Consider the following 14,350-nt stretch of genomic DNA (forward strand, 5'->3'; position numbering starts at 1 on the left):
ACAACGGTTTAGTGTGAAAAGCAACTTCACATGTGCTTCGGAGAACCTAATATACTCACTAACCTGCTCCGGGTGTCAAGAGCAGTACGTAGGCCAAACAAAAAATAGTTTGCGTAAAAGAATGGCCCTGCACAGATCCCAGATAAAAATTCCCCAAAACAGAAAAATAGCCTTCACCACACATAGATACTTGTGCCAACAACAAAAGCCCAGGCTTCAGGATTTTCCCCCCCCTACCAATTTAGGGACGATACAACTTTGAGACACGAATAAGTAAAGAAACTCTCTTTATTACAAAATACAGGCCACTTCTTAACGGGTCTACGACAAACGATTAATATACCTCAACTTTAGAATAAAAGAATATACACACACCAATATTACATTCCAAAGAATCCATTACTAATTAGCCCCAATCACAGCTATAATCCTAACATGCCAACTTCAAGTCATACAACACCTCACTACCCTACTTCACCCATTCATATTCTCCCTTCTCTGTTTTCTTCTCTTCTTCCTCTTCTTCTTCATCATCATCATATCATCATCATCGTCATCATCATCACCACCATCATCATCATCATCTTCTTCTTCTCCTTCTCCTTCCTCTTCTTCTTCATCATCATCATCATCATCATCATCAATCATCACAATCGTCAAATCTTCTTCTTCTTCTTCTTCTTCTTCTTCTTCTTCTTCTTCTTCTGCTCCACCTTCTACCTCTTAACTTTATCACTAATGCTTTTTAGTAAAACACCTACGCAAATTACATAAACAAATCTCTCAATAGAAATATTCTCCTGAATTGAACTGCAACTGCTAGCCGTCACTGACCATTCAAAATACACAATCAAGGCACTCCAAATTTTCCACCCCCTCTTCTCTTCACAGCCTTCTTCTTCTCTGCCCTACCAAGAATTCACAACGACCTCGAACACACAAGTGCAAAGAAGGGAGTCAGAGAAAGGCAGAATGCCACTTATATTTGAACACTACTATACAAATATTCCTTTAAAAAAACTTTTCTTCTAATTTTTCTAAATTAATTATTTACTCGTTACAGTTGAAAAGGTCTCAAAATGACCGAAACCGGTACTGAAATGTTCTTTATAAAATTATTTTAGCATTTTCTATTTTGACTTGTTTTTTCATATATATATATATAATATATATATATATATATGTATATATAGCATACATATACATATATATATATGCATACATTATATTGATAGATATAAAAGAACACGTACATAGATACATACAAATGTGTATACTGCGTGGGTATATGTACGTGTGTATATACGTGTGGGTGTGTGTGTGCGTGAGTGTGAGCGTACATGAAATGCAGAAATATTAAAAATATATTTGAAACATATTTTTAATATTTCCGCATTTCTCTTTAAATGTAATTCCCATAAAGACGGAACTGAAACTGATCTCGAAAGTCATGTTAATTTTAGAGAGAGCGGCTGGCATTTAGTGCTTTGGCAGCTGATTCCGACACTCAAAATTTTATAATTACAGTGGGCAGAGATATTGAATCCCATCTCGGTTTCTATGTAAAACACACCGGGGAAACACTCACATACACACACACTTGCATTTATACCAATATACATACACGCGTACGTGCATATATACATACATACATACACATACATACATATATATATATATATATATATATATATATATATATATATATATATATATGTACGCATATATATATATATGTATACTCACATATATATATATATGTACACACACCACACACCACCACACAACACACACACACACACATCTATATATATATATATATATAGGTGTATTATATATATATATATATATATATATATATAATATATATATATATACATATAATATATACATACCTATATACAATACATAATGCATGTATGTATATCTATCTATACATCTATCTATCTGTATGTACATATACGCCAAAAAAGAAAAAGAGAAGCTTGGACGCACGCGCGCACATAGTGTGAATGTAATTGGATGATATAGCTACAAACCTGCCTGTCTTCTTTGGAAGGAAATATATTCTTACATACAGCTCTTTTAACTTATAAACTAGCGTAATGTCCAATGAGTCAATGTCTACAATAGTGTTAATGTTTAAAGTGTAAATCGTTGTGAGTTTAATATTATGAAAGTGTGAAATGTTGTCTTTAACTTCTTTCAGTCTCTGGACTGCAGTCATGCTCGGGCACTCTTTGAACAGGTTATTCGAGCAAATGGAACTTAGCATTTAATACATTGGTCTCGTTTTGCTGAACCACTTATCAGGTGAAGGAGGTCAAATACAAACACAGAGACATACACGGGCACTCATAGATATAGAACCGTACATGTATATACATACATTTATGCATGAATACATACATACATCTATGCATGTATATAAAAAAAATACGCTTCTTTCCATTTATATCTATTAAATCCACTCATCGGTTAGGGGCAATAGTAGAAGACACTAACCCAACGTGTTATAACCTGGTCTAAAACCCAAGACCTCATGGTAGAAAGCAAGTTTTGTCATGGCTACCGAATAATTGTCACACATTACACTTACAGATAAATTCCTCTATTTACATAATATCGAGGTCCCTTTCATTCTTTTGTTGTCTTTCCATTTTTATCAATATATATATATATATATAAACCAGCTTAGAGAAGGAGAAGAAACGAAACGAAACGAATCGAATTGAATCGACGCGAGGGCGCCCAGTCATACAATAGTGTAATAAATAAAATATATGCATACATACAAACATATATGTACGTACCTACATCTACATGTATATATACATGCATATATAAATATATATACGTGTGTACAGGACACAACAAATAGACGTAGAACACAACGGGAAATGAAAAAGTAAAAACACACATATATATTCGACAGGACGTCATAGTTTCCCTCTACGAAATTCTCTCACAAGTCACTGATTGGTCCGAAGCTATGGGAGAAGAAACTTGGGTACTGTCCTGCTAATTGGAGCTGAACCCGAGACTAGTTGGTTGCAAAGTGATCTTACTCATGACATAGGCATGTCTGTTTTTAGACTATACAGTATTGCTACATAGTATATATGATATGCACAACACAGGATGAATCAGAACTATCGAAATAGATTTAGATGTTAGATACACTTACCTGATATAACGAACTATAATCAGACTGTAAAGCATTGCTTTTATGCTTTCGATATGCAAGAGCTGGTAGTTTCTGGGTGAGCTGTTCCGCGCTATCTTAATTGCTTTGTATATTATTTGTGAGTCCGTGAGTGTGTGTGTGTGTGTGCGCGCGCGTGCTTGTGTGTATTTATATCTGAGACCCCTTCGGTCACGACACGGACCATGGGATTGCACCTAAAAAGTTACCCTCCCAGGCACAGTTCCGGGCAAGGTTATTTATGGAAGACCAGTAGTCGCCCATACATACCGGTCTTCCCTCTCTACGCCACCAGTGTTATCCAAGGGAAATGTAATGGCTGATACAGCTTGGTACCTGTGACGCCGCAACTCATTTTTACAGCTGAGTGAACTGGAGCAACGAGAAATAAAGTGTCTTACTCAAGAACACAACACGCAGCCCGGTCCGGGATTCGAGCTCACAACCTCACGATCGTAAGCTCGACGCTCTAACCATTGAGCCATGCGCCTTCAAATTTATATATATATATACACACACACAACAAATATATATATATAAATGTGGAAATGTATGCACACATATAATCAACCATGTACATACTCATACAAACACACTCACATATATATGCATGCATTTATATATCTATATAGATGCACAGACGCACAGAGGTGTGGTTGCACAAAGAAAATTAGAATTTAATATATTTATGTAAAACATATACATATTTATGTGCATCAATACATATATTAATGTTTGTTTTTGTGTTATAATGAAAGCAATTTAACATTGAACTGAAGTATTATACACTACTTTCGGTACAGCATAAATATATTATTAAAAAGAGTATTATTGACAATGACTTCGAAGTTTTGGCCCAAATTTAGTCAATCAAAATTGTGCATGATATCTCTCCATCAAATCCTAACCGAAAATCCCGCTCTCTTTCAACTGAGCTCAATGGCTTAGCTGGTCGAGTGTGTGTGTATGTGTTTCTGCGTGATTTTGTGTTTGTGTGTGTTTTTGTGTGTTTTTGTGTGAGTGTTTGTGTGCATGTGTACGTGCACATTTTTGTGTGTTTCTTTGGGTGTGTGACCTGTACCTGTAACTTAAACGGGCCAGTATTGTTACTCTCTGTATCATTCAGAATCCAACTGTGAACTACGCTATGAGTAAGCGTCTGTGTGGAGTACTCAGCCGCCACTTGCAAGTTAGTTGCATAAAGAGGGTATTCAGTTGATCGGATCAATTGGTACAGACATTGAAACCGACGGAATGCCAGTTTGTGTGTGTCTGTCTCTGTGTCATTCTTTCTGTCTCTGTGTATGTATATATATATTGTGAACTGAATTCTGAACCGTGCTTCCATTCTTTGGAAGAAAGATACCTCATTTTTGCTGGGGAACATCTGTATTTCTTGAGAGTAAAATAAATAAAATAAATTCATTATATCATCTTCGTATAATTGTTTAATTTTCTATTGCTGGTTCTCTCACTTCAACTATGAAGCCCTAAATATTGGTAGATAGAAGTTACCACCCCAATTTTGTAGGAATCTCTTCTGTTCAATATTTCCGACGAGCATATCACATTAATTACATAGAAAAAGCATGCAGTTTGGAAAGACGGAGAGAGGGATAGATAGCTGTTTTGCGGGAGTATTTAGCCAAAATATAGTCATTTTTGTTAATGTTGTATCAATTACGTAGCGATACAAAATTACTTTAACCAGATTTAGTTAGTTGAAGCAATATTGTCCTGGCGTTCTAACTGTTTTTAGTAAACCAGTGCTAAATTATCCTGCTGTACTTTATTGAATACAATTCGAAGTTTTCTTTTGTCAATATTTTACTTTTCTGTACACAAATGGCATCAGATAATTGGAAATGCATTCTTTCACAAAAAACTCTTGTAAATTTCATATATATAGTAATGGCTGTGTGGTAAGACGTTTGCGTCTCAACCACAAGGTTCCGAGGCGTGTGTCCCACTGCGTGGAACCTTGGGCTTGTGTCTGCTACTATAGGCTCGGGCCGACCAAATCCTTGTGAATCTCGTCGTGTATATGTATATATATATATAATATATATATATATATACACATTTACAACACACGCACAAACACACACACACATATATATATATATATATAGGTCTGTATGTATTTGTGTGTCTGTGTTCGCGTGTCCGCTCCCCCATCGCTAGATAACTGTTATTGGTGTGTTTATGTTTCCGTCACTTAGTGGTTCGGCAAAGAGACCAATAGATAGGTACTACATTTACAGAGGATAAGTCCTGGGGTCCAGCATGGCCGCAGTCAAATGACTGAAACAAGTGAAATAATCAAAGAATATATAATAATAATAATAATAATAATAATAATAATAATAATAATAATAATAATAATAATAATAATCCTTTCTACTATAGGCACACGGTCTGAAATTTGGAGAAAGAGACTATTTGATTACATTAACCCCAGTGTTTCACTGGTACTTAATTTACCGATGCCGAAAAGATGAATAGCAAAGTCGACCTCGGCGGAATTTGAACTCAGAACGTAGCAGCGGGCGAAATACCTATTTCTTTACTACCCAAAAGGGGCTAAACACAGAGAGGACAAACAAGGAAAGACAAACGGATTAAGTCGATTATATCGACCCCAGTGGGTAACTGGTACTTATTTAATCGACCCCGATAGGATGAAAGGCAAAGTCGATCTCTGCGGAATTTGAATTCAGAACGTAGCGGCAGATGAAATACCTATTTCTTTATTACCCACAAGGGGCTAAACATAGAGGGGACAAACAAGGACAGACATAGGTATTAAGTCGATTACATCGACCCCAGTGCGGAACTGGTACTTAATTTCTCGATCCCGAAAGGATGAAAGGCAAAGTCAACCTCAGCGGAATTTGAACTCACAACGTAGCGGCAGACGAAATACCGCTAAGCATTTCGCCCGGCGTACTAACGTTTCTGCCAGCTCGCCGCCTTAATGATGATGATGATGATAAGTAGAAGAACAACATCAACAATAACAGCAACAACAACAACCATAGCAACAACAACAACAATAATAAAGAACAAATTTTATGTGCGCGTGTGTGTGTTTATATGTATGCATGTGCGTATTTGTGTGTGTATGCGTATGTATAGGAAGAATAAGGATTCAAAAAATCAAACAAGGCTTACATGAAGCTGCGCGGCGGGTGCCCAGCTACCGAGAAAAACTGGGCTAAGATTAGGAGGGAATTTCACTGTCTTTTTGGAAATCCAGGAATTACAATACTTGAGATGTATGAAAGACAAAGAAAATTTTAAATAATTGGGGAAATATAGAAATAAAGACGCAAGTAAAGCCTCTCCAGAAAGCCCCCATAAATATAATTACGGAGCAAATTTATATTTACGGAGGTGTCTATATATATATATATATATATAATATATATATATATATATATATATATATGTATGTATATATATATATTTATACACGTGGGGCAGATTTTGTTGCGTAGATTATGTAACGGACACCGTTTTCTACTGATGGAATAAAGATATTATCTCACTTCGCTTCTTTTATCTGACACACACATAAATATAGTTTAGCCGCATGATTATATTTATGGGTGCTTTCTGGGTGTTTTCTCCCTTTTTATTTCTATCGTTTCCAAATATTTTTTTTCTCTTCTTCCTGAGCCTAAAGCATCAATAATTATTGGTACAATATACATGTTTTCGTTAGCCGTAGCCTTTCGATTTCTCCCCTGAGGGCTTCATATCACATCATCTTTTCTCTGTTTTCGACGACTCTGCTGTTTCAAGGGCAAGCGGTTCAGCTATATGACCACACTGGATCATGGAATCCCAAGGAATCATTGCACTACCATTTTCTGGCACATCCTTTGATTCACGTTCATACCGTTCTCTCTTTTCAGTTCTAACCTGTTACATAGTTCCCAGTCAATCACACTGTTGAAATTGTATTCCTCTCATGTCCTCTCTTGTATTCTTTCTGGGCGAATTAACTGATTTCGCTTACAACATGCTAGTCTGTCTCTACAACGGGAGTAGCACCAACGCTGTTTCCAGTCCAATTTACGCTGTTATCTATTACATTTCTTACAGACATTTCACTCAAAGAAGCTGTTTAAGTAGAAATTTTTGCGATACCCGTAATACATGAATCACCAGCGAAGCTTCAGTCACAATGCCCACTGTCTTTATAAGATAGTGGGCACTATGACTAGACTGTCATATTTTAAAGGAAAAATGTTGATCGACGAGAGTGACTTGTGTCTTTAATCCTCATGCTTGGCTTCCTAATACGTATTGTTTTAGAAAATGTGCTTTTGATAATGTAAAACAGATTGTTTCGGAGTTTTACAGACAGTAATTTTCGTAGGATATGAACAGACCTCATAATACTATTTTCGAACATTCTTTCATTTGTAGGATTCCTGGGATTTGAGATAGTTAATAATAATCCCCTTATTATTATTATTATTATTATTATTATTATTATTATTATTATTATTATTATTATTATTACAAATATCGTTATTTTTAAAGTAGTTAACTGGCAGAAACGTTAGCACACTGAACAAAACGGTTGTTGACATTTCGCCCGTCTTTTCTTACTGAGTTCAATTCCCGCCCAGGCCGTCATTGCCTTACGTTCGTTGCGAATCGTTAAAATAAGTACCAGTTAAGAACTAGCGTCGATGGGATAAACTGATCCTCCCGAAAAACGTCAGGCTTTGTTCATATTGTAGAAAGGATTATTATTGTTGTTATTATTATATTTATATTTTAGTTTGATTTTGAGGCATTTTATTTACTAACCGGCTCTGTGCCCGCAACCTAAGTTTAGTAACTATATTGTAACGATAAAAATTTTCTCAAGTGATGGCTATTGAGATCAGTGCAATCTTCTAGACATCGGATATATTTAACTTTCCGGGTTGGTTTAAAGACCTTGATTTAATTATGTGTTATACCAATGTCTACCTCTAGGTCCTTGCATTTAGTTAACTTTTTGAATTCTTTGAATGAGATATTTCGAACAGCTATTAAATAAAATTGTCGGTGATATGTAGCTTTGTTTAATATTCTAACAAGGAAAGAAAATTCATATTTCATAAAAATTTATTGTTTGTAGTAAAGTACAGAGAAAGCTGAAATGAATAATACAGCAGAATGAAAATATAATGACTTTATACAATCGAGCGGTTGTTGATTTTTATATATCTACAAAAATAAGTATTTTGATAGAATTTTTAATGCGAGTAGTATTTCAAGATCTTAGTTTCTGCTGATTTTAATCCATTTTCAAGTCTTGTTCTGAAAAACTATCTCAATATTTATAGGAATCTTTGCCTTAAATTTCTTGTAAAATGTAGATTAATAAGTAATTGATTGACGTTTATTGAGATAGAAAATCTCATCTGCAACAATGATATATTCTGTAAGACTACTATCACTACTTTGGCAGATGTCATTAAATTCTATAATACTTATATTCTCTCACTTCTATACATTCTATAGCATCAAAAGTTATATTCACATCTGTTATGCTCACCATCACTAACCATTTATACATGCCTGAACTTACGATTATCGTCAAACTTGCATAATTAAATCTGTCTTTTAATAGCATTTTGTAGTTTTACTATTTATTTCCAATTCTCGATCACCCAGTATAATCGACGACAGAAAATTAAGGTATAATAAGCCCTTGTAACGTATGAAATGATAGATAATAAAAATTTAGGCTACATTCACTTCGAATAGGTTTGAATACGAAAGAGCTAAGGAAAATAATGTAATTTGAAAATGTATGATTGTCTGTTTTGACAAGATTATGATTAAAAATACGCAGAATCATAACCGTTAAGAGAAGAAGCCTAAGGGTTCCTAATATATGCATATATAAGACAGTATTCTCTATCTTTAGTCATTCTTCAGTTTCAATGCATAAGAGTACGCTTTGCATTATTAATAATTGCTTATATCAGTTATCTTTCCACCCTTAAATAATTCGCTTTTCAATCACAATGGTTGTTAAGCAGGAATATTGTTTTATATTATGCCTTTACCTAACAATGTCCTAGATGACACATTGCCTTAAAATACTCAAATATTCTTTTCTGTATTCACAATAATTATTCAAGTATTGTGTGTGAACACTCAATATAGAACTAGATAGATAATTAGGAGTAATTATATAAGGACTAGGAATGAATGTCTTTTGCAGCAGAAATATATATTTTTTCCATCTACATTCAAGTACCAAATCTGAACAAGGAATAAAATAGATGCACTATACTGCCATATACGCCATATGAAACAATGTGAAAATTAGATTTTAGTTGCAGAAAAGCACTTAGTGAAATCTTCAGTTCGGAACTGACTACCACTTATAAGGAATTCGCTTCTGTCCTCCGAATTTTGAGTTAAATTCTGTCGAGATTAACTGCTCGACTCATTACATTTACGACGAAAATATAATTAATATGACTAATATACTTGGGCAAATTCAGTTAGCTGAATTTACACCTAAATAATAAACAAATAATAAGTTTACAATAAATTATTGGAGTGAGTCTCAAAATACTTCTCTAGTAATTGTATAAACAAAAACTTACCGTGAAATCTCTTGACATCATAAATTATAACATTGGAAAGTTGAATGCAGCAATAAAATATTAAGTTATTACATAGACAACAAAAAGCTTATGCTAACTCATATATTACAAGTATTTTCCATCCACTGGGTATGAAATGTTTCAAATAAATTTTGCTAAAATATTGAAATACGCATTAACTACAAAAGATACGGTGTTAATATAAACACCCCACACACATATATATATAAATTTACATGACAAGTTTGCATTCAAATATTTCTTCTTAATAACCGTGTACACAAATGTCAATACCACTGAAACATCTATCGGATTCAGTGGAATATATTAAGCTTGAAAATCAGAAGAGCAATTTTAGTTTTGCTCATGTCTTGGAATATTCAAAACGATACAATAATTATGGTTTAGAAATGTCGTTTCGGATTATGCAGACTACACACACACACACACACACACAAGCACAAACATACACACGCATACAGACACACACACACACATACAGGCATACACACACACACACACACACATATATATATATATATATATATATATATATATACACATTTATACAATATAGCTATGTAGGAGTGTGTGTGAATGTATGTATATATATATATATATATATACATTCTTATATATATATATATGTATATATATACATTCTTCTAGACCAGGAATTAATGTATCTTCTTTCAAATACTCTTTCAAATTATACAATGAACTGGATCTATAAAAAAGAAAATTTGCAAGTGTTCATTCGAAATTTCCCTCTATCTAAACTTATTTACGAACAGGTTGCTGGCCTGCCAATTATTTCATCTACACTTGTTGACCTTGCATGATCATTCGTCCAATTTATTATAATAAACAATATTTTATAAATTTAACCGGCATTAATGGTATCATGAACACTCGTAAAATAATGATATCGATCTAAATTCTTTCGAAATAACTTTACAAATTATTTCTGCATGTTTAAATCTTGTTATTCATTGAAACTGATTTTCCAATTTGTTTTATTGCAATCATTTGTATAAATCATTCCATTAAATTTTACCAGGAGACCAAACATATACTATTAGCCATTTACGAATTTAATGACATATGAAATACATCACTTCGTAGATGAATAAAATACATCACTTATCATGTTGCATTAACTAAATTATATACATGGTGCACGATATCATCAGTGAAACCAATAAGATAATTAGTAGTAAAATATATTATAATTTCTCCCACAGGAGTACGATATATTACATATATAGAACTACTTTTTCTCCATTAGCTTTAAAATAGCAATGAAGTAAATATTATATAAAATCACTTTCTTCGAATGTATTGCTCATCGGTGATTTTTCTCAATTATCGTCATTAATTGACGATAATTTGTTAAACACGATTTCATTTATAAGTACGAATTTTGGGTTTTAATTCTTCTAAGCAACAAATAAGTTACTGATGTGCCACTTTTACCAATGACATATATTATCAATTTCATTTTTATTTAGATGAATGCATATTTTCATTACTTCACATATGCAATTTAATTTATATTATTGTTTACAATCGTAAGGCGTAGGTTTGATAAAACTATAAGATATGTTTGTTTTTTTTCAAAATAGAGAACAAAGCAATATAAATGTTTTCTGTGAGGAAATGTTTCAGATGCCTAACGTGAATATGCAAAGTTTATATATCCTATGAATATTCCAAAATAGTTATCAATTCTGATAGCAACTGAAGGAGATCCTTATGCTTTTAGTAAAGAAATCTGCAAACAGATATCTAAAAAGACTGGAGTTCGAAAATGCAGTTATCAGTTCCTTTATAAAAAAAAATAAGATTTATCAGGTAGTTAGCATCTTACAATAATTGAATATACATTTGATAAAAGTGATATTGAGAAAAAAGGGCATTTAAAAGCATGAGAAGGAAAAACATGCTATTTTCCTAAAAGAAAGTGAGTTAAGATTATAGAAAAAAAAGGATTAAATTAAATAAAACAAAATAAAATTAAATAAAATAGAATAGAATAAAATAAGTAAGGATAAATGAAAATCTTCTGAAACGCCATACTCTGGAATGATGAAGCGGATTATAGAGTAAGAGCTGGCAGAATCGTTAGCACGCCGGGCGAAATGCGTAGCCGTATTTCGTCTGCTGTTACGTTCTGAGTTCAAATCCCGCCGAGGACGACTTTGCCTTTCATCCTTTCGGGGTCGATAAATTAAGTACCAGTTATGCACTGGGTCGATGTAATCGACTTAATTCGTTTGTCTGTCCTTGTTTGTCCCCTCTGTGTTTGGCCCCTTGTGGGTAATAAAGAAACATATAGAGTAAGATAAATTACAGTAATCCAAATATAGTTAAGCTATAATGTGTTTAAGGATTAATGATTTTATGTTTATATATTTTTAGGTCCAAGATACTGGGGTCTACTGAATCCTGAGTGGAAAATGTGCAGTGAAGGGAAACAACAATCTCCAATTGACATCCAGCCCAAATATATGTTGTTTGATCCGAATTTGAAACATATTGTAATAAACAAAATTAAGGTAGAGTACGAAATATATTATTAAATATTTTGCATAACTTTTATTACTGAAATGTAAAAAAAAAAAAAAAATAGGGCAATTCCAAAGTACTGAGAGTTATATACTTTTACTGTGTACTGTTATAAATATACAATTTATTAAAACTTTAAACTCATTGATGCACAGAATATTGTACGTTACAATCAATTTATGTTTGTTTTATATGTTCTATAATAAAGGGATTTATTATAATAGACCATAATTATTGTGAAAATGTGGAGAAAAAGCAATATGCTTGCTCACATGATATTTAATTTCTAACAAGTTAATAAATTATATTGGAGAGGCTGTGAGGTAAGTAGCTCGCTTACCATCCACATGGTTCCGAGTTCAGTCCCACTGTGTGGCATCTTGGGCAAGTGTCTTCTACTACAGCCACGGGCCGACCGAAGGCCTGTGAGTGGATTTGGTAGATGGAAAATGAAAAAAGCCCGTCGTAAATCTGTATATGTACATATATATGTCTGTGTGTATGTGTGAGTGTATGATTGTGTGTTTGTGCTTGTCCCTCACCATCACTTGACAACCGATGTTGGTATGTTTACGCCCCCGAAAATCTAGCGGTTCGGCAAAACACACCGATAGAATAAGTAATAGGCTTACAAAGAATAAGTCCTGGGATCGATTTGTTCGACTAAGGACGGTGCCCCAGCATGGCTGCAATGAAATGACTGAAACAAATAAAAGAATAAAATAATTAAAGAATATATTATACTATAATTCCAAGATATGAATCAAATTATATCACGATGTGACGTTAAGAATAATAAATTTAATATTTTATACATACATACAAACATACTTACATACATACATACATATATATATATGTGTGTGTGTGTTTGTGTGTGTGTACACATATATATTATATATATATATATTTATACATATATATGTATGTATGCATACACATATATATATACACAGATTTATATAGAGATATATACACACAAATGTGTGTAAATGTCTGTATGCGTGTGTGTGCGAGCACATGTATGTGCGTTTATAGTGATGGAAATAAGCATATTCATTTCCTTTGTGTTGACCTAAGAGAAAACAAAAGATCTTGGAAAACTGGATACTATACAGTTGTTAAAAAACAATTTCTGTGTTTGTAATGCTTGAGCCTGATGAAGGAGTTGCAGTCATTGTAGGCCTTCCGTGACAGGGGAAAAAGACACGTTTAAGACTCCTTTTGAACATGGCAAAGTTAATGGATATAAAAGTAACCTGTACTGGTACGGAATACTAGAGAACAGAGAAAGAACTGAAAGTAGAGTTGAGAGTAAAAATTATGAAAGTGAATGCAACAGCAGAAACAAGAGGAGAGAGGAGAGTGTTGAAAGTGCTTATGAATATGGATATTGTTCGTAAAGATATTTTGAATGATATTCTTTCATAACTACATAATGGTTGTACTGGATTCCGTCAGGACTTTTTCGGAAAAAATAGAGCTAGTTCCCTTTCTATGAATAAAACAGAGAAGATAGAGTAGCACGGAAAATATTCAATAATTTTGAGGAGAAACCCCGATACACCTGCTGCAAATGGAAGGGGTACTACAGTTAAAGAGGATTGATAAATTTACCATGTGCTTGGATATGTTCAGATTTTTACACAATACTTTGGTTGATTCTGGCCTACTATTATAGGAGGGACCGAGGATACACCCGAGATCATGTGAATTTGAAGCAAAATACCTTAACTACATACTCATGTAGATATTACAGTATGCTGTGTGGACGCCCCCATACGATGAAGTAGACTAGCCCAATACGTTGATATAAAGGGAGAAGTCTAGACGTCGAGATAGAAGAATAGCGGTAGGAGTAGAGAACAGCTGAGTAGCGAGTAGCGGTGAGAGTCGAGTTGAGTTGAGTAGCGGTCACCCGAACGTGCGACATAACTCAGTAACAGTA

The 14,350-nt window shown here is 33.7% G+C and overlaps 1 protein-coding gene across 1 annotated transcript in view; it reads left to right on the top strand.

Moving 5' to 3' along the window:
- LOC115214031 (carbonic anhydrase-related protein 10-like) overlaps positions 1-14,350 on the top strand; it is a 613,696-nt gene that overhangs the window by 136,433 nt on the left and 462,913 nt on the right. Inside the window, exon 3 of the mRNA XM_029783053.2 lies at positions 12,256-12,392. Within this exon, the coding sequence (XP_029638913.1) occupies positions 12,256-12,392 (137 nt within the window). The remainder of the gene's footprint in view (positions 1-12,255; positions 12,393-14,350) is intronic.

Source organism: Octopus sinensis, linkage group LG7 (genome assembly GCF_006345805.1).
Source record: "Octopus sinensis linkage group LG7, ASM634580v1, whole genome shotgun sequence".
Classification (NCBI taxonomy): Eukaryota; Metazoa; Mollusca; class Cephalopoda; order Octopoda; family Octopodidae; genus Octopus; species Octopus sinensis.